The following is a 20,914-nucleotide window of genomic DNA, read 5'->3' as shown; positions in this document are numbered from 1 at the left end:
GGCTTCATTATAAAAATGATGTGAATTAATTAGTGCGGTTTGATTTCAGCTTAGATGAACTGTTTGTCCGTCGAAATATTTCTGCGCCTTTGTGGAAAAAAAAAGACACGAAGCTCACATTACTAGAATATTGTAAATGTTTTGACATAACGCTTTAAAATCAGGCATATATTGATTTATTTTTTACACTATCTGTTATTTTGTCTGTTTTGTGTTCTTTATGAAATATTCACGTTTACATGTTTGCTTTACTAGGAGTTAGTTTCTCATAGCAACAAATGAAGAACCAGCTACTGCCTCGTTTTTAAGCACAAGTGACTAAACTGTATGACGCTATTTATTACTGAATGAATGCTTACTTTAAAAAACACAACAACAATCAGGAAGAGACTTGATAACAACCTGTTGATAATCAATCCCTTAATAAGCAACACTGTTAACTTTCTTCATGGATAATAATTAACTCAGAACCGGGCGACCAGTACAAAACATGTGTTAATAACTAATCAATGAACCATTAGTTACTGGCATCAACTACTTTTGTTCAACTGTTCAACAGTAGAGACAGCCATGCAGTTTGTAATACAGAGAAACAGATGTGCACCAGTAGATGAAGTATAAGAATAGTTACATAAAACTCATTAATCCTGATGTGTAAACTATTTTACTTGTAGTTTTCCATCTGGATGAAGGATGACATTTTCAGGCCTTGCTGTGAGGAGATACTGACCCACAGCATCATGCTGCCTCCACCAAAAGCGGTTACCTTATAGGTGCAACAATCAGCATGATGTTCTCCACATCCACTCCACACTTTGAGCTTACCAGGATCCATTCTCACAGAATCAGCCACCAATCAGGCATTTGACTATCAGCAACTGAAGTACCAGATGCTTGGCAATTTATGGGCTGAATCCACATAACTAACCCTCCTGTTCTTCCCACACATCCTTACAAATGTGGCACAATTACAAAAGGAAATAAACTTTCCAAAGGTATAAAATTTAATGCCAAGAAACATTGTTACAATAAAGAAATAATTGTCTAAACACAAATTTCCTCACCTTTTGTGCCAAGTGTTAGTCCTGTCACACACTGACTCTTGCTTTAACTCATTTTTATGTTTATGCTCTTCATCTAGTCTTATTGCTTTAAATTTTCTCTTCTTGTATGGACACTTTCCTTATTCAACTTGTATGATTTTGTTTTACAACTGTCCTGCTTGGCTTCTGTTTACTTCAAATTTCAGATACGGATTTTTTTTTTTTTTTTTTTTGAGAAATCCATACATTTTTGTTGAGATACTATAATGTTTTGTCAGATCTAATAATTACTAAAGGTCGCGAATTTGTGAAGTTCATGTCACACGATTAACGTCAGGCTATACAACTTCCTCACCAGCAGGTGTCGCCCTTAGCCAGCTGGCGTGGTGGGGCTCACACCGAGGACAGAAAGGCCACAAAGCAAAGCTTCACCAAATAAACCCAGGCATTAATATGTTTTTGTTGTTGTTGTTTTTTTTTTTTTTTTTTTTTTTTTTTTTTTGACAAAAGCCTTCATCTTTTCTCTTGTTTTATATTGAATTTTGTTAATAGTCTTCCATTCACTTCATTTACTTATATATTTTCCGGATTTCTGCGGAGAGGCTTGTGTACTTTTATTTTTGGATCTGTTTCCAAAAGCTGCCTCGTCATTACTAGCCGTAACAACCAATAGTGCAGCTAAAATAAAAATCCCATTTGCACATTTTGTGAACAGGAAGGTACGAAGCATCTATACCACCAGTCTCAGATGCAACGTTGCGTTTTAATAAGCTTTTCAATGCAGACTATTGAAAAATGATTTATCTTCACCACAGGCAATGTGCTGTTTAAGTCAATCCAGCTGTTTAGCCTGAGTGCAGCATAAAAATAGGACTTCGGACGTCCCAACAGTTCACCCCCACCCCCTTTGCCGAGAGAGTCGTGGAATATGCAGGGTTAGAGGAAAATACATCATTCCGCAGCGCCTAACTGCACATAATGATTATCTGTGCGTCATATTGTTCTAGCGCACGGCTGTTCCAGTCCAGTAAGAGGAGGGGAGCAACACACACACACACACACACACACACACACACACACACACACACACACACACACACACACACACACAAAGAATGCTGCTGGCTTCTGTCACATCTACGGCTCCATTTGCGCAGATGCTCATCGCACTCTCATCACCGACGCAGCGAAAACAAAAGGCTTCTCTGACGCTTTTCGACTCAATAGCAGAGAAGGGGTGTAGGTGTGAGGAGAAGGCTAATACTGCGATGCCAGAAGACTGCATCTACCCGTCAGGATAAGGGAGGCGAGACGAAGGTGAAACACCAGCAAAAGCGGCTTTCAGACGTCCTCAGAGCTGCGCATTTGGAGAGGAGAGGTTGGTCATGATCGGACGGGGATTGTGCAAACCCAGATTTGGAAAGCGTGGGAGCAGGCTTGTTTATCTGCCTTTTCTCTGCGCAGTTATAGCGTGCGCAGCGCTGCTTGCTCTGCTCTTCTTGGACTTTATTGAATTATGGGTCACCTCCATGGGCTTGAGCGCGGTGGTGGACCCACATGCTGGCATCCTTCCTCCGCAGAGTGTGCCTCCCATACGACCCGAGGAATTCTTGCTCATGCCAAGCCCGCTCGTTTGCCAGCGTGCCAAGCCTTACCTCATCACTTTGGTTACATCGGCACCTGCCAACCAGCGGGCACGCCAAGCCATCAGGGACACCTGGGGAGGGGAGGTGGAGGTGAGAGGTCTGCGGGTCATGACCCTTTTCATGGTGGGTGTGGCAACTGACCCTGGACTGGGTAAGCTGATGATAGAGGAAGCCCGGGAGAAAGGTGACCTGATTCAGGGGCGTTTTTTGGACACCTACTCCAATCTCACCCTCAAGACCCTGTCTATGTTGGGCTGGGTTCGCCGGTTCTGCCCTCAGGCTCACTTCATGGCCAAAGTGGATGACGATGTCTTGTTTAATCCCAATGCACTCTTACATTTCCTGAACAAAAGCCGTAACCCTTACGAGCAAGGAGACTTGTATCTTGGCAGAGTGCATCTTCATGTGGCTCCAGATCGTGATCCAGACAGCAAGCACTACCTCCCTGCAGGGGCCTACCCTGCTTCAGTCTTTCCAGACTATTGCAGTGGTACAGCCTATGTTCTGTCCCGCTCTGCATTGCTCAAAATCTCCCTGGCAGCCTCTGCCTCGCCTTTATCCACTCCTCTGCCTCCTGAGGACGTTTTTGTAGGTCTGTGTGCACGGACAGCTGGAGTGCTGCCCTCACATTGCCCTCTCTTCTCTGGTGGACCAGGTGTGCCATATGGACGCTGCTGTTATCAGGCCATGGTATCCATCCACCACATCTCACCCAGGGAGATGCTGCACTACTGGGCTGATATCCATTCGTCACCCCCCTGCTCCTGGCTGGGTCAAAGAGCCTCACTGGGGATGTGCAAAGTCCGGGCGATGCTGGGATCAGTTCTGAGACTGGAGCAAGGATTATGAGGAATATGAATTGGATCTGCTGGAACTGTGCCTCGCTTTAGTACTGTGAACAGCACAAGTGCTCTTCAGGCTGTGAATCTATAATGTGCACCGAGAAAATATCTCTTTAGAGCTTTATTTTTTTAAAACACTTTACAGTTATGCTAAAGGACTGTAAAATATTTAACTCCTTTTTTGTTTGTTTTATTTAGAAGTAGAATAAAAAGCCGGTAGTATGGAGAGCCGTTGCAGAGCAAACATTAGCATGCTGAGAAAATGCAGCTGCTTATGTGATGAATGCACATAGCAATAAAGCCCCCTGACAAGCTTCATCAAATATTAATAGCCTCCAGCCGTCATGTATTTAAACAACTCTGTGGTTTATCACGTACTGCAGTTGTAGCAGTTTGTCTAAATGCATGTCTTCACAAATCTGCAATAAATATCAAACCACAGGATTCATAAACTCTACTTCAGTAAAATCAAATGATCTTCTAAATGATTTTAAGCACATGAAGTACAAGTTCAAATTTTAGCACATTACACTAATAATTTTGAAATTCAATAATGGAGACATGATTGTGTGCACTTGCAGTCCATTAACTGGTCTACTGAAAATGGATACAATGAGATACATTAAGCCAGTACTGAGAACATGTTGAGGATATAGCTTTTTACTTACACGGGGTTACTCTGAGACCACAAAACTGATGTTACAGACTGCTGTCATGCTATAACAAACATCTTTTAAATTCTTTTGGAAGTGAAATAAAACACAACCCACATACTTGCAGTGATGTGGATATGATGAGGATAAAACGCAACGTGATGTGTCCAGCCATCGGTGTGTGCTAAACAATGCAAGAAAGTCTGTGTTTACACTCAGGAAATATATGTATGAATTAAGGTCAGGCACCAATAAACCTGCACATATAAATAAAACCTGGTCTGCATTGTTTCAGGTAGAAATTTACTCAACAGCTGAAAAAATATATTTGTTTAAATGGAGACATAGGGAAGTTTAGAAGCTTCCTCATTTTCTTCTCACATAGTGATAGGGTTTACAGAGCTCTATTTAAAAAGACTCTTAGACCAAAATTATTAGCAAAGCAAAGAAATAATATAGTATAAAGACTAAACTTCCTCAAAATTGTTGTTGGAAGTCTGAAAAGACAACCAAAAGGACACTGACGACCAGTTATTCCAGTTGGCTCAAGCATTTTCATGTATTGGACAGCCATTTTTCACTAGATAATAATGTACAAACATGGCCATCTGAGGTTATATGGCAATTTCTTCCTGTTTTTTCTTTTTAAAATTTTTTTTTAAAAAACAGGAAGAAAGAAGTTTAAATCATTCAGTCTCTAATCTATTCCTCATAAGAAAACTTACTGAATTTTTCTATATACAAATGTAAAATTTGCTGCCACGCTGTATTTTTACAAAACATGTGACCCACACTCTTATGATCTCTTATGAGCATACATACACATATATACATACACACACACACACACACACACATATATATATATATATATATATATATATATATATATATACATATATAGTATATATGACTGTTCTGTGCATGTCAGTCACAGTGTGATTGTATGAAGTGTTAAATGAAGAGTGGCCTGTTGTGCATCAGAAGCAGATGTAATTCGTTTACAACCTTCAATTTGGTTTAGCTATTTAGTCCAGTGGTTGTATTCTCATATATTTAACACATGGTCTAAAGACATGGGTACTCCGACTTTCTCCCACTCACATGGTTAACTGAGCACTTATCACAACGTGTTGACATGAAACTACTGCTCTCCAATGTGGTTTTAATACTGTTAATGGCAAAAAAAAAAAAAGAACTAAACTGATGTATGTCGCTTTGGATAAAAGTGTCTGCTAAATGACTGTAGAGTAAAATAAGTTTAGCAAGGAAAGAGGTTTATTTTCAACTATCATAGTTTGTGTGATTTTTTACTTTTCTAAATCACAAACCATCTATAAACAATGGGAGCTAGTCAACAGCAGTTTGACTAGCAATTAGACGTTTTTACATTTTTTACATTTGCAAATCTTTATAAATGAAATACACTTTATTTGGAAGTCATCTGTGGTATGATTAACTTTATTTGTCTGAAAGGCCTGAGATGCAGAGCTGAACGTAACCCTACTCCTGTTCCTCTTTCATATCCTTCTCCCAAAAGAACTTTCTTAAATGTGACTCATAAAAGCAAGCTGACTTCCACTCCCCACCATTTATGTGAAATGAGTGCTGGTCTAGAAAACTAATTGGCTGAGTATATAAGTCTTTGCTAACAGAAGTGAAATTTTATTTTATTGGGACCATCAACTGTTAAGAAGCTTGTCAGATCAGTGGAAAAAATCTTTTTTTTGTAAATGTTCTCAAGTGGAGTTGAAGGACAAAGCAATAAAAAATTATGTACGGACTACACATCCTGGTGTCAGTATTCTCGGCCCAGTAGCTACTTTAAAAACTTATGTGAAGTCTATAAAGTCTTGACTTAATCTGGTGTGCTGGCACTGATCCTCAAGCACTGATAGACCAACCACACATCAGCCAACTATGTATCTAGAAAAGTCTTCTTTCAGGTTAGGCCGATGTTTTCCACTATTGGTATTTGTGAAACTGTCACAGAGTATCACATCGTCTTTCCCCATAAAAGAAACAAATGCTTTCAGCAAATGTTTTTAAGCCTTCTGTAGTGATTCATTGAGGTATTTTTGCTAACATCTCTTTCAAGAACCTGGCCTGTCTAGCAGGGTAAGAAAAACAGAATAGTGATGTGAGTGATGTGCTCTGACAAACATAGCTTAAACGTACAGTTTAACCAAGATAGAAATAAACTATTGTAGAATTAAAACCAAAGCAAAGCCAGAAAGCCTGCCACTACGTGTGTTCAGAAACATAACAGAAAACACCTTCTGTTGGAGAACAAAGCAGATAAACATATTTGTAATAAAAAAAATTTTAAAAATGGGAAAAAAAACAAAACCAAAGCAGATAAACTGAGAAAAAAAACAGCAAATATAAACTCAAATTTCTCCTGTTATCCAGGATTAACAGTCTACTCACATCAGATCAAATTAGTATTGTGACAATGATCTATGTTCCCAGACCTGCTTCCAAATAGTTTCAGAACTAAACTCGGTCTCATTTATAAAATCTGTTATTCGTTCCATGCCTAAAATATTTTGAAACTCAAATCACCTTATTTCTATAGAAAAAAATCTCAGCTTTTCCCATTTGATACAATTTTTTTTGTCTGCCAAAAAGGCAAAGCCAACTGTTGTGCAGTCTTGTGACGTAACAGACAGATAGATGGGCATGGTGCAATAATGCATGTAATGACCACTGAAACTAACTCACACCAAATGTTTACCTACTCTGCAGAAGTAAATAGAGCTCCCGTTGTGACTTTGTTTTTTAAAAAGGACTTGGAGAAGAAATGTTATATCGGCAACTTAACCCAAGACTGCACATCTGTTTAATGATAAAAATGTACGTTTTGTTTTTTTTCCTAAGTCAAACTATTCTTTAGGAAATTTGGAAATAATAGACTTAAGCTGAGAATATTGTAAAAACTATTCATATTTAAATTATCATTTTTTTAAGTTCTTCAAAAGGAAGAATATCTCTGCTCTACAATTTAAGAAATCTCAGTGATCTTGTGAATAAAGTGTTGGTCAGTGGAATCCCTGCTGCTGTAAAAGCCCTATTACTCAATCAGGGAAGATGGAAGAAATGAACTTGCAAAAGCCATCCTTTTAGGAATTTCTTTACATATGTCACATGAAAATCGAAGAACATGATAATACATTTTTTTTGCGGGACAGGATGGTACCAGAGTTAAGGCATTGACACAAACTTGTTTTATCTTTTACTAATTGTTCTTCTGGCCAGTCCCAACCCCTTTCGTCTTGTTTTTCCCTCCACAGCCCCAAATGAGAGAATATACAGCATTAAATGCAAGATGATACAAATATATATCAGATTGATTCTGTTTCTTTTTATTCCATAGAAACAAAGAGAACATTCTAATATTCATTAAAAAACCAGGATTTCTGAATTATCAACGGGACAGAAGACACTTTTAAAGCTCGGTCTGGGGAGAACATTTATCTTTAGTATCTCTGCCTGATCCTAAAAGGACAGAGGTAGAGCGGACCATCTTTTAAGGTCTTCCTTGTACTGTTCAATAAAAGTTTAGCATTTAAGTAAAATATTTTAGTACCAGGTACTTTGATTTTAATTCCCAAATATTTCATGCCTTCTGATTTCCAGACAAAGAGAGCAGGTCCAAGGTTGGTAGATTCTGTAAACACGTTCAAAGGTATGGCTTCCAGCTTGTTCAGATCAGCTGTCAGAAGTAGGTCAACTACAACAGGGACCCTGAATGCATCATAACATACAATCTTTGTTGAGAATTCTGCTGCTGGTCCGTGAACATCCTACACATCCACCTATGCTCTGCTTTGCCAGGACAGATGGGATAAGGGGAGGGGGAGCCCTGTTTTTCTTGACAGATGGTGGTCTCTGGGTTCCCGACTGGATAAAGATATCTTTTGGAGACCTTGAGTGCTGTGAAACCATACCATACCACACCTTTAATAGCCATGTTTGATACTCAAGACTCACAAAGTTTAACAAGAAAAATATGAACCAATATGGAAAATGTGTTTATTGTTTACAAAAAAAGGAAAAGAAAAAAACATATATATATATATAAACTTAGAGCTGATTACCATCAGAATACAAAATCCTAGTTGCCCACTACATCCAGAATTTCTGCAGTTGGAGTTTCAGTCAATTAATGTACCCAAAATGAACGTCTTTTATGTCAAGTTCAAAGGTCACTCCCACAGAACATCGCTGGATTTGAACTGCACAAAGGGCCCTTTTTCTATTTTTTGAATCTGTCCAGAGCAGATTTCCGGCTAGATAGTTCTGCTTTTTTCTTCTCTGTCTTCTTTCGTTCTTCTTCCATTTTTATTTTGTCTTCTACCGTTTTCCTTATTTCATCCTGCAGGGTAAATAAATCCACAAAAATCACTTTTGGTATACAAAAGATGTGAGAACAAAAAAATAATTGTCTGCGATGGAATAAGCATAGTGTGAAACTGATTTAAAAAAACAAACAAAAAGAATGACTAAAAGCTGATTTGGTTCAATTTGTATCTATATATGTATGTATATGTATGTATTGGTAGTTTAAGATAATGTTTTATTGCATTTTAAGACACTTTACTTGCTACACATGAGATCAAATGAAACTTACCCTCTGGTCCTCATGAGCCACATGCTTCTTGCGTCTTTCAACTCCCCCAGTAGAACTTCTACCTTTTTTCTTAAACTTTGGAACAAACTTTTCTTTAGCAAGTGGGTCAAATCCCTGAAAGAGGTGAAGATCATTTGAGTGCAGTGTGAATCATAGCTGCTCACTGATATTAAAAGTAAGTGCAGATATGCAGGTTGAATAAAAATCTTTTAACACTGACCAGAGCTTGGACCCTGTCTTTGTGCCTTTGTTCAAATGTAGCATTGTCAACTTGTCCCAGCTCGGTGGGGTTGAGGCTGATGAGCTCTGGCTGAATCTTCTCCAGCAGGGCTTTAACCTCCCACTCCTGCCTCTGCTTTGCGCTACGGTACGGATTTGCATCCAAACCATCAAAGTTAGGCTCACCTGCACCTGTTAATAGAATCGGGACAACAAAAATGAATAAAACTTGTCTGAATGTGAAGAAAAAAAGGAAAGAAAAGAGTATTTATTCAAGTTATGTTTACAGGGGGGACCTGATTTAATTAATGATTAATGACCTGGTTAATCTAATTAGAGGTCTTGTCAATAATTCATCCTGATCAATCACATAAAATTAGCAGAAACATTAAAAATAACTGTTTTTAATAGCATATTGTCTCTGAACTGTCTGTTGTCAGAATCAACATTAGGTTTTACTTTTTACTGATTTCTACAAACCATCCCATCATCTGTGTTTTATGACGCTGCCAGTTGTTAGTCAGAGCTGACCTAAACTTTGTCACAACTTCTTGTGCTTGCTCTTTAAAATAGTTGAGCTTTTGAAAACCATTTGCCTATAAGTATTTCTTCTCTCTAAACAATCTGAACTAAGATGAGGGTCAGAACATTGATGTCAAATATACCACGACTGCCCGAGGACAAACTAAACTTAGCTGTCAATAATTGCTTTTGTAACCTTGCAACAGAGAAAATGAGGTCATGGGCACTTTTAGGGCAAACGTTTCCTGCCTGACAAAACCGCAAAGCTAACAACCATGCAGGCAGAACACAGGTACAAGGTGAACATACTAACTACATTGGTGCATAAATGACTGGAAATCAATCATACTAAAAATGTGAAATTAGTCTTTTTAAAATAATAAATTTGTATGTGCAATACCACAAAAAAAAAAAAAAAAAGAAGAAAAATCAAACTCCACTGGAGCCAGCCAACTACAGGCCGATATCGCAGCTAATGCCTTCCAGCATTAAAAAATGATTACTGTGTATCCAATAAGCACTGACCTACTGGTAAATGAGGTTCCCAAATGACAAATCTCTTAATTCTGTCCCATTTAGGCTGAAACTGAAGTCATTAATTAAACCTTAGACATCATTACTATCTCTGCTCATTACTAACCCAGTTTCTACAACTAAATTTACTCTTCCACAGTATATTTGTGAGAAACTTGATCAAAATTCTTTTGCTATGTAACATCCCTAATGTTTCCATTCAGTCACTTAGGTATCATAGCCATCCATTTATGCCATCTACCTTAGGTGAAACATTCTCTAACTGACACTGCAAGGCATTAAATGCATAAAAAAGATTTATCTAGAGTACAGTCTTGCTTCATTTGACAATTTAAATATAAATCAGACCAAATCTGGCAGGATTCAGTAGTTTAAACTAAGACAACTTAGGATCCCATTGATCCAATTTGCAACTATTAAAATGAAGGTCATCCTCTCTTTTTTTTTTTAATTCTAGAAATATTCAACTTAGCACCTACAAGGATAAGCCGTTCTGACGTCATTTTGTTTTTGCAGAGCTCAGCTTTTTCTCGGCACATCAGCCTAGCAGAGCTGTGTTCTCGTGGGGTTCGTGTGTAATTGGTCAGACATTTGAGGTGGGCATGGTTAACGTGAAAAATGCATGAAGAGGACAGTTGTCACTTCTGTGTTTCCGTTGACACGGGGTTGAATGAGGTGGTGAGAAAATAAGATCTGCACAATATTTCATTCAAGCATCTACAATGAAACAGTCACATTGCAGGTCCTGCAATGTAGGAGGTTAATTAATTTGTATATCTACAAGATGCAGATATGGATGTTAATTTTGTCTATTTTAATTAGTTAGTTAAGCTGTTAGATAGAACGGAGCAAGTTAGCACAATAAAACCAAGCCGTAAAAGATCATCAATATAACTGTCGAATACAGTAAGACGTAACATTAAAAAATAAGAGGTAAGATCAGTTATCAACCAGATGGCAGGAGTGCAGCATAACTAAAGTACTGTTCAAGTCATCTTCGGTGTTTTTTCATACTGTAATATATGTCGCAGGGTCAGAAAAAAAATTGCAGTGTCAGTTTGTACCAACATCGTGTAGCTCTATGAGAAAGTATGAAAATGAATATAACGAATATAGGTGACATTTAAAGGCACAAACCATTCAGGTTCCAAGTCTAATAGAAAAAGCGAATATTGGGAATTTTTGCTTCACAATTTTAAAATAAATTTTTTGTTTAAAAAAAATCTGTTTTTTCAAGTCAATAAAAATAATCCATTATAAAATTTTTATCCTTTTTATTGTTTTTATTGATCTTTTTACTTTTCTTCTTGGGCATTATAGCAGCAGAATGACGGTCTAGATACTGTAATGTTTTTTCCTAAGTGAAATTTTAAAAAATGACGAACAAAAAAAAAAGTTTTGTTCTTTTTTTTTTGTTTTGTTTTTAATTTACAAAAATCAGCAATATTGAAGAATTGTGGGAATCGCTATTTAAAAAAAACAAAACAAAAAAACAATCGGAATCGAATCCAAACAAAATGTATATTGTCACAGCCCTCCAGACCATGTTGGGTCACTACCTCGCCTTGGTCGTTAAATATGAACTAACTGAGTATGTACATTGCACATACACCAACGGAGGCCATTTTATGTGTGTGGGTATGAGTGTGTGAATGCAGCTGTGCAAGCTAGAAATAAAACTTGCCTTGTCAACAGAACACAAAAGATAAGTAAAATGCCCACTCCAAAGATTTCTACAAGTGCAGCTGCTTTTACTTTTAGAGCAGCCCGGGGAATAAGAACGAAAACAGCATATATATATATATATATATATATATATATATATATATATATATATATATATATATATATATATATATATATATATATATATATATATATATATGTAATGTAAAAGAGACGGACCTGGTGTGAGCATGCTGGTGAAACCTTCTCCATGCCCAACTCCAAGGACGTCCTCAAAGGGACAGAAGTTCAGGCCCCACACAGTTCCCCGAACCCTGTGAGCCATGTAGGGTTTGGTGACAGGTGTGCTCCAAACATCCCTGTATACCTGCAGGGAAATAGAGAAATTATAAAGTTACAGAAGTGAAAAGTAAAAAAAAAACTCCCCCCCCATTGGTCATGGAAGAAATTCTCCTGATCATCTTTTTTCATAATAAGAATGAGTTGTAGTATGTAATATGCTTCCTTAACGACACCGACTGCTTTACCGTTACAAAACTCTTTAGCACGGAGGTAGAACTTATATATATATATATATATATACAGCAGGGTAAATACATTTGTGTAGCACATGTTATAATTCAAAGAGCTTTATGTAGATCATCAAAAGCATTACAGATTATCCAAAAAAAAAAAAAAAAAAAGCCTAAAAACTAGCAACAAATAGCAAAGCATCACAATCAAATTGAATAATTAAAAGTAAGATAAGTTCCAACTTACTGTGCATTTTATGCATAGGAGGATGAGAAGAGAGACATGTTTTTATCTGGATTTAAGGTGTCTACATTTGGTGAGAGTTTAATCTCCACTGGCAGTTTGTTCCACTTGTTTGCAGCATCATAGCTAAAGGCTGCTTCTCTTCTCAGGTCTGGACAAGTTTACCTGAATTTTTTCTTTATCCAAGATCTCTGCTTGGTCAAAATTCACTGAATTTATCACAGATGTATTCTGGGCCTAAACCATTCTGAGATTTGTAAACAATCAGTATGGTTTTAAAAATCTATCCCGTTACTGACTAGATGCCAGTGTTAAGACTGGCGTGATGTGTTCAGATCTCCTACTCCTGGTGAAAGCTCTTGCAGCAGCATCTGGATGAGCTGCAGATGTTTAATGCTCTTTTAAGACTATTACAGTAATCCAGTCTTCTGGAGATGGCTGCATGGATGAGTGTCTCCTGGTCTTTCTGGGAGACTCAACATTTAATTCTGTTGACATTTGAGTTGGTAAACAGCTTCTTAGTAACATCCTTGATTTGGCTGCTGAAAGTCAGATCTGTGTCTATCAACGCTGCAAGATTACAAGTTTGGTCTGTGATTTTAAGAGCCTGAGTCTCCAGGCTATTCACCCTATTCTCTTTGCTACTAAATAGACCTATCTCAGTTTTGTCTTCATTTAATTGTAGATAATAAATTAATAAATTAAATAATTCCTCTATATAAACAGTTAAAATAATTTTTAAAAAAGCAGAAATTTGTCTTCATTTCGTCTATTAGCACCAACAACACTTTCTTTATAGAAATACCTGCCCTAAATGGTTTCAAATATTTTTAAGTTAAATATATTAAAAGTTGCACAATTATGTCTGCTTATGACTAAATTATCAATTCATCAATATTTTGTAAGTCTTCCTTTAATAAAAATGTTTTTGTCTTGTCTCCCCAATTTATTTTTTCATTTAATTTGAAATGCTTCCTTGAGACGCTGTTCTCTTGAGAATGAGACGGTTTTTTCAGTGTGATGATGTGTTTCGATAGACATTAGGAAATGGTAAAATATAATTCACTTCCTTCCTATGTAAAAACTTAAAAATAAATCATTTACTGGCACTGGGTATGTGTGTGTGTGTGTGTGTGTTTGTGCATGCATATGTGTAGGAGAAGGACCTGAACAACATCCCCAGTTGCCGCAGACAAAAGTCCTCTCTGGCTTAGTGACAAACATGAAGCTCCAGCAGGAAGGAAGTAGGACTTGAGCGGTTTGAAGGCTCTGACGTCATAAACTTTCAGCTTTTTATCCATCCCAGAAGTTACCATGTATCTGCCACAAACAAGAAGAAGATATAAAATGACCATGATGAAAGGCTGCTGCCTGGTGGCCGCTCAGGAAACTTCAGCTTCATCGTTAAATAAACGAACAAATAAATACTTTTGATAAAAAACTGGCAGAAAGTTGTTAATAATCGACAAACTTCCGCTTGTTAAACTTCTCTCTCTCGATGCTGACACATATTATTTTCATACAAATAAAAACTAACAGTAGGTTACACACTTTTACATGCAACGGACAGATTAATCCAATGCAATCGCTAAACAAAATTAACATTAATAAATTGTTCTGAGTGGTAGGTGGTGAAAAGTGAGAAAATCCTTTTGTCAATAAGTATGGGACTTTCTTAATTTATTTCAATTCCATTCAGCTTCAGTTGTACTTCCCAACAATGTCTTCTCGGGGCACTTTACAGACATCAATTAAAGCCAATTCATAAACAGCTTAGCTAATAGAAAACCAACTGACTGCATCAAATCTTGACTTTGACTCAATCCCTCAGCTTGAGCTTGCATGAGGCGACAGTGGGAAAAGACAAAACCCCCAGCAGAACCTGGCTCAAGGGGGGCAGCCATCCGCACCCTTTATACAATCTGGATACATTCAGATAATACTTTGATAGTTTTGTTTTATGTGAACTATTACAAAAAAAATCTTGCAGACATTATAATCTGCACATTTAAAAGAATAACTATATCCTTGGTGTCTAAGCAGTGCATGGTTTTTATGCAACTTACGTGCCTGTCTTGTCTACAGTGACTGAGCGCACACCGCCTTGGTGGCAAAGCATCTTGACAAGAGCTTCTTTCTGATTTGGTGACCAGAGGGTGACTGTACCGTTGGGATGGCCAAGGTGGATGATGGCGTTATAAGGGTTCTGGCACATCACATCAAGTCGGCCAGTTTTGGTACAGATGGCGGCCACTTCCTTTCCCACAGACACATCCAGGTACTGCAAGAAGCTTGTGGCGCTCTGTTAGACAAAATCGTTTGAAAAACCAGAATATTGTTGGTAAAGTACAATTTTAAACAATGCACACTTTATTGGTGTGAACACTTTTATGAACATTTATTGTTTATGTTGTAAGAGAATTTTGCATAGTTCATAGAAGACCTGATGATCTAAATAGTTAAGATACATGATGTTACATGCAAAAAAGAAAAAAATACTGATAAATTCAACTTAGACATGTGTTTTTAAATGCTTTTACCAAAGCTGACTTCTTGTCAATAATGAAGAAAAAAAGTGCTTGTGGTTTGTCCATTAACTATTTTAGTTAGACACAACTTTCATCACTTAATTTTCATCCTGATGACACTGGTACAAGAAACTCTAAAGGGGGTTTGACCATAAACTAAATCTCTCATTAAAGATGCTGACACACGATCAGGGTTTGTGGTGAATTCAACATTCAGCAGCATTAACAAACAATCCAGTAAACCTACCGCTGTGGCTAGCAAAAAGTGATAAGGAAGAAACTGCATTCGAAGGACGTCGTTGAATTTACGAATGCAGTGAAGCTCTATTCCGTTGGAGTCATAAATATACAGCCACTTCTTCTGAGCCACTGCATACATGGCTTCACTGTGGAGCCACCTAAATTCAGACAGAAAAGTGTTTAGACTGGAGGAGATGTTCAAATATAACAAACAAACCTATCCATTGCTGTAAGTGAAGTATGAAAATAAGTACAGATGTGTGCGGTGTTGTAGACTTACTTTACATCGTTGACTGACTCCATCACATTTATCTCACACATGAGCTGCTTGGATTGCCAGTCGATACAAGCCACATGGCCTCTCCTCCCACCAAGCAGCAGGTGACTAAAGGGGGAAAAAAAAACAGCAAACATGTTATTTTATATCAATATAAAATATGCCAGGTGTTTGTAACACAATTTTTATTACTAAACTACTGAAATATGCAGGGAGAAATTAAGTTTTTCATTAACCACTTTTAAATGTGCCCCTCATTTCACATGTTTTACGTAACAATGTCATATATTTTAACTTATAGTTACTTTTAGCATTGAAATGAAAATCTTACTAGGTTGGAGTTTCAATTCAATTTAATCCAGCTTTACTTGTGAAGCACAACTTCACAACAATGTCATCTCAGAGCACTTTACAGACACATCAATTCAAGCCAATTTAATAAATAACTTGGCTCAGAGAAATCAACAGCTTGCATTGAATTACATTGGTTTGTAACATAAATGTATCACTTCCATCACATTTATGATGTACACAACTGCAGGAAGTGAATCAGACACATGATCAGCTGTTTAAAAGAACCCAACAGGCAATGTTGTAAATAAATAAATAAAACTGCTGTAGTAACTTCTTGTCATTCATGTTTTTAGCTAGTGGCAGCAGCGACCAAACGACCCAACAGGAAACGGCTATAAGCATGAAAGATGAGCTAGTATTATTGGTGTGCAATCTTAATTACTTCATGTTTCGATTACATTTAGATTCAGGGTGCTCCAATTAGATATTAAAGTGGAACTATTATGAGCATTTCAGGCTAATTTATTTCTATTTCTGAGACCAGAAGGGCTGGGATTGATCGAGTTATTGTCACAAATCGCTTTATTTACTTCAGAGCAACCCTCTCCGTAGGCTGTCAGATCAGCCTGTGGGCAAAACGAGTGGATTGAAACTCTTCCGCATTAAGCCCCGCCTCCCACCACTGCGCTACATCGGGAGTGCGCACCGCACCTGCTTTCGCCGTCATTGTAACATCTCATAAACAGAAGGATTAGGCTACTATGAACTCAATAAAAAAAATAAAATACAATGTCAACACATAGCATACAGCCCTACATGTTGGAACCTGAATCAGACCCTGAAAACGAAGTGGAAAACAGCAACACACAGCAACGAATGCAGCAGGATGTCTCTCTTTGGTAAACTCACCAGCCATCGTTGGAAATAACTTTATCCGACGTTTTCGACCCGCCTGATGTATTTGTACATGCCCTTGTTAACCAGTAGAAGGTAACCAATCACCGAACCTTATCCCCCGGGACGTCACAAGGATTTCCAAGTAGAAAAAACTCTAAAACGGCGCGTTTTTCGTAGCCATGGAAACCGAATAAAGAGAGTGCTGGAACTCAAACTCAAACTCAAACATGTGTTTAGGTGATAAAAAACAGTGCCGTTCAAATGTCCGATGAGGATTCAACACTGTAACACTGTAGAAGGCTCAGAAAACTCAAAATACCATAATAGCACCCCTTCAAGCAATTATCAGGAAATTTCATGCATCTTTTTTCCACATTGACTTTTTTTCCCCCCTCAATCTGTGGCTACCTCTATCCTACTTTATACTCCATTCACTATCCATTAATTCAAGTAAATATACACATTTATCTTTTTCGTCTTTTATTCATGTGGTACCATTAATAAATCTAATATAACGTAAAAACTCATGTAAATGTAACCTTCAGGAAAAGGGTTAGCAATAGTTAAATATACCAACTTCTTCTAACCTGAGCTGGAATGGATGTCATCTGTTTGTACTACTGTAATATATGTACATGTTTGTAATACTGTAGTACTACAATGAGATTTTATTTAGGCTTTAAACATCTTACATATGGAGTAAATCTTACTTAGGCCTGTCTGTCCTCGTGTCCATCAATACCAAAATGTTTCCAAACGCTAGCCTTCAAACCTGTCGAGTAAATCCCACGCTCTGTATCAGTTGCTGCAAGGTTACAAGCTTGCTTTTTGATATCTCTGTTGTTTGCAATTCACCCCCCAGACACTGACTTTCAGTCCGTCTACCTAAAGTGTCAAGGTGGCAGCGCAGCTTTTAGCTTCCTGTCTTTACTGTAAAACTATTTGTCATTTAATTATTATGAAATTTATTTGTATTTAAAAATTTATGAATCGCAGTTGAATCAGCACATTACATAAATTGATAAAATGGCCAAAAATCAGTCCAGCCCATTGAGTATGTTTGGCATTTCACAGGTGTTATAGGTCAAATGCGCTACAATAGCAAGTCAATGTCTGAAACATAAAACATAAGCTACGAATAAAAAATGCAGGAATATGACAAATGCAATACTGACCGTCCAGTCCTGCTGTAATCCAGTCGATATGGTCCAAACTGAGACAATTTGAGATTGAAATACTGTAAAAGTAGAGGGAAGAAAAAAAAAAGACCAAATGTTTGGATGCTGATAGAAATGTTGACTTATAAACCAGTGGAATCCATCAACTGTGATGCCATTATAAGCAATTCTGCAAAAATTAAACATAAAATATGGCTAACACTAAATAATAAAATCTGTATTTTTAAACACAGCACTGCTTTACCATGAGATTCTGTTGGAAGAAGCTATTTTGGATAGAATTTGCTCAAATAAAGTAAAACAATAACTAAGGTACCTTTGCTCCAGATGATATATCCACAGCATCTGCAATGTCCTCCTGCGAGATCATACATGTGTCCTCATCTTCATCTCCTTCAAGAAATCTTTAAAAAAAATTGTATCTAAGTGACATGTTTTAATCACCTAATCTCCATTTGAGCATGCGCTGGAACAAGAAGAGTAGAATTACCCTGCTTCTTCTGGGAGCAGGACGTCAAACCGAGCAGCTTGTTTCTGGGCCATTTCTGATGCTTCCTCTGAATTAGCAATAATGTCTTGCAGCTTATGATGATGATGGCTGGGCTGGACAACAGAAGAAAATATATGAGATGTCGATCAGGCAAAGACGATATTCCACCCCTTTGCTGTGCTCTTACCTTCTTTACTTTGTCATTTCTGTTAAATTTCTTCAACCTGTCTGCTGGAATAGGAGCAGGCCCAGGGAATGGGTCTGATTTCTAAAAAGAATGCAGATTAATTAGACTGAATACAAAAATAATCAATTTGAGTGAAGTAAATAAACATGAAACTAGAGGACATACCGAGAATAGAAATAATAATAAAACATTAAAAACGGCTTTGTAGGACTGAACTGAATACCACTTGTATAACAAAAAAAAAACAAAAAAACAACAACAAAAAAAAAAAAACCCATTAGATTTTTCCAAAATGAGATTGAGATTATCAACGAAAAGGAAAAAGAAAAAAAAAACTATTAAAATGTTGGAACATGTCCTTAGTCCTCTTAGTCACTTAAATGAATAAGACTGGTATCCTAATAGGTGACTAATCGAACAACATTTTAATTTCTCACCCCTGATATGAATTTCTGTCCATGAATTTGAACCTCTTGATGTTTCCTTTTCTTTGCCTTCTTCTGATCTGCTTTTTGATCATCCTGTTGCTGGATAGTCGGTTCTCCTTCACCATCTTTTATTTCGTCTTTCTTCTCCTTCTGCCAGTAACGAGCAGTGGGCTAACAGAGAGGAGAAACAGCAATGAGTTTAATAGCATTGACCTGAAGAGTGCAGACTATTCGGTTAAATATAATTTTGCAGAGACTTCGGGCCCCAACTCGTACCCCGCACATCAACGCTAGTACTTGTTAGCTGACTAATGCTAGCAAGTAATAAAGCAGCAGTTACTTTGTGTTTCTCAAGTTTTAACAGGCGCGTTTAAGATGTAAATGTACAACGTATGAAAAAAGTCAGTACTATAAACTTAAATAATGTTTTTTTTCTTCTTAAATTTACCTTCTTGGTTTTACCCACGTGTGAAACGTTCACATTTGCCTCACCGGGAGACGCCATCTTTGTTGTGTACGTTTTTTACTTCCTGTGGCGTCACTTCCGTTTATAATAATAATAATAATAATAATAATAATAATAATAATAATAATAATAATAATAATAATAATAATAATACTTGTTGCTGTTATTATTATTTATTCATTTTTCTTTTTTAAAAAAAGTAAGAAACATTCTTGGATTTATTTCAGTTATAAATTATATATATATAAATTATTAAGTGACTTCAATTAAATAAAAAAAACTTGCATATATTAATTGCAATTCTTTTTCTGCTGATAATAGTTTAAGTAAAATTATGCTATTTTTGTAGCATAAATTTCAGTAAATCTGTTTCAAACACTGGCTCACCACAGGGCTTTGTGCAATCATTATTACTTTTTATTATGGTCACAGATTGCTGCAGATCAACCAACAGATGCCTGGTTAAATTTTATGATGACTCAGTCCTACTGTCTCGGTTTTTTGGTACTGACTCAGATAATGTCCTTGTTTTATATTTATTTGTTTGCTGGTGTGCTGATAACTATCCAGATATTTAAACAACTGCTGACTGTAGTCAAGGTAGTGAACACAAAGTTCATCGTGAGCACTGTGTTTGTAATTTAAAATTGATGTGAACACTAAATCTGTGGTCAAAAGATGTCAGCAGAGAAACCTTTTTTGAGGAAGCTGGACCATTTAAGGTTTCTAAGTTTATATTATGCACTTTGTAATGTTCATTTATTGAAAGTCATAATATCAAAGATAATGCAGTCAAACTGAGACATTTGCATCCACTCTCAGGTAAAGGACATCATCTCCATCTCCAGACAATCTCATCATGTAATGACAGATTATTTTGGGATGCTTCTGCTACTATATACTGTGCTCCTCAAAGTAAAATTGATTGTTTTTCTGGGAATTTTATTCCTTCAGCTATCAAACTACTGAGGTTTGAATGCAGGCTTTTTACTCACTGGCTGTCAATGACATTTGCTACAAAAATGGCTGGCTTGTATTTTGTTTCTATTTTCTTGAAATTTCTTCTTTTAAAAAATGTATTGTTTCTTAACTTATTTCAGTCCTATGATCTTTCTGTCTCTTTAGACTGCTGTTACTGAAAAGGCCATTGTTTCCTGTTTTGATGACTCCTTGTTGGGATGTGATGTGGACAGGTGAGCTGCCCTTTTGGGAATGATAAAATTGCTATGAAGGCTTAAAATTCCATGAGGTACTACAGAAATATTGCTCTTTGTTTTGCCAGAACAGACCCATAAATGCTAAATGCTCCAAATATATATATATATATATATATATATATATATATATATATATATATATATATATATATATATATATATATATATATATATATAT

General features: G+C 36.8%; 2 protein-coding genes across 2 annotated transcripts; one reads left to right on the top strand and one right to left on the bottom strand.

Annotated features, from left to right (window-relative positions):
- Positions 1–2,428: 2,428 nt before the first annotated feature.
- b3galt4 (UDP-Gal:betaGlcNAc beta 1,3-galactosyltransferase, polypeptide 4) lies at positions 2,429–3,780 on the top strand (the record flags this gene model as incomplete). Its single annotated transcript, XM_079238918.1, has 1 exon — positions 2,429–3,780. One exon carries the CDS (start codon positions 2,429–2,431, stop codon positions 3,536–3,538), a length of 1,110 nt encoding a protein of 369 aa, XP_079095044.1. The 3' UTR covers positions 3,539–3,780.
- A 4,443-nt stretch (positions 3,781–8,223) lies between these two features.
- wdr46 (WD repeat domain 46) lies at positions 8,224–19,558 on the bottom strand (the record flags this gene model as incomplete). Its single annotated transcript, XM_079238916.1, has 14 exons — positions 8,224–8,562; positions 8,818–8,931; positions 9,038–9,228; positions 11,998–12,145; positions 13,701–13,854; positions 14,601–14,836; positions 15,310–15,460; positions 15,583–15,687; positions 17,946–18,007; positions 18,265–18,352; positions 18,439–18,551; positions 18,626–18,706; positions 19,063–19,224; positions 19,502–19,558. 14 exons carry the CDS (start codon positions 19,556–19,558, stop codon positions 8,443–8,445), a joined length of 1,782 nt encoding a protein of 593 aa, XP_079095042.1. The 3' UTR covers positions 8,224–8,442.
- Positions 19,559–20,914: the final 1,356 nt, after the last annotated feature.

This window comes from Telmatherina bonti (assembly GCF_933228915.1).
Source record: "Telmatherina bonti genome assembly, chromosome: 4".
Lineage (NCBI taxonomy): Eukaryota > Metazoa > Chordata > Actinopteri > Atheriniformes > Telmatherinidae > Telmatherina > Telmatherina bonti.
The sequence above is the reverse complement of the archived record's forward strand: the minus strand, read 5'-3'. Positions and strand labels throughout refer to the sequence as shown.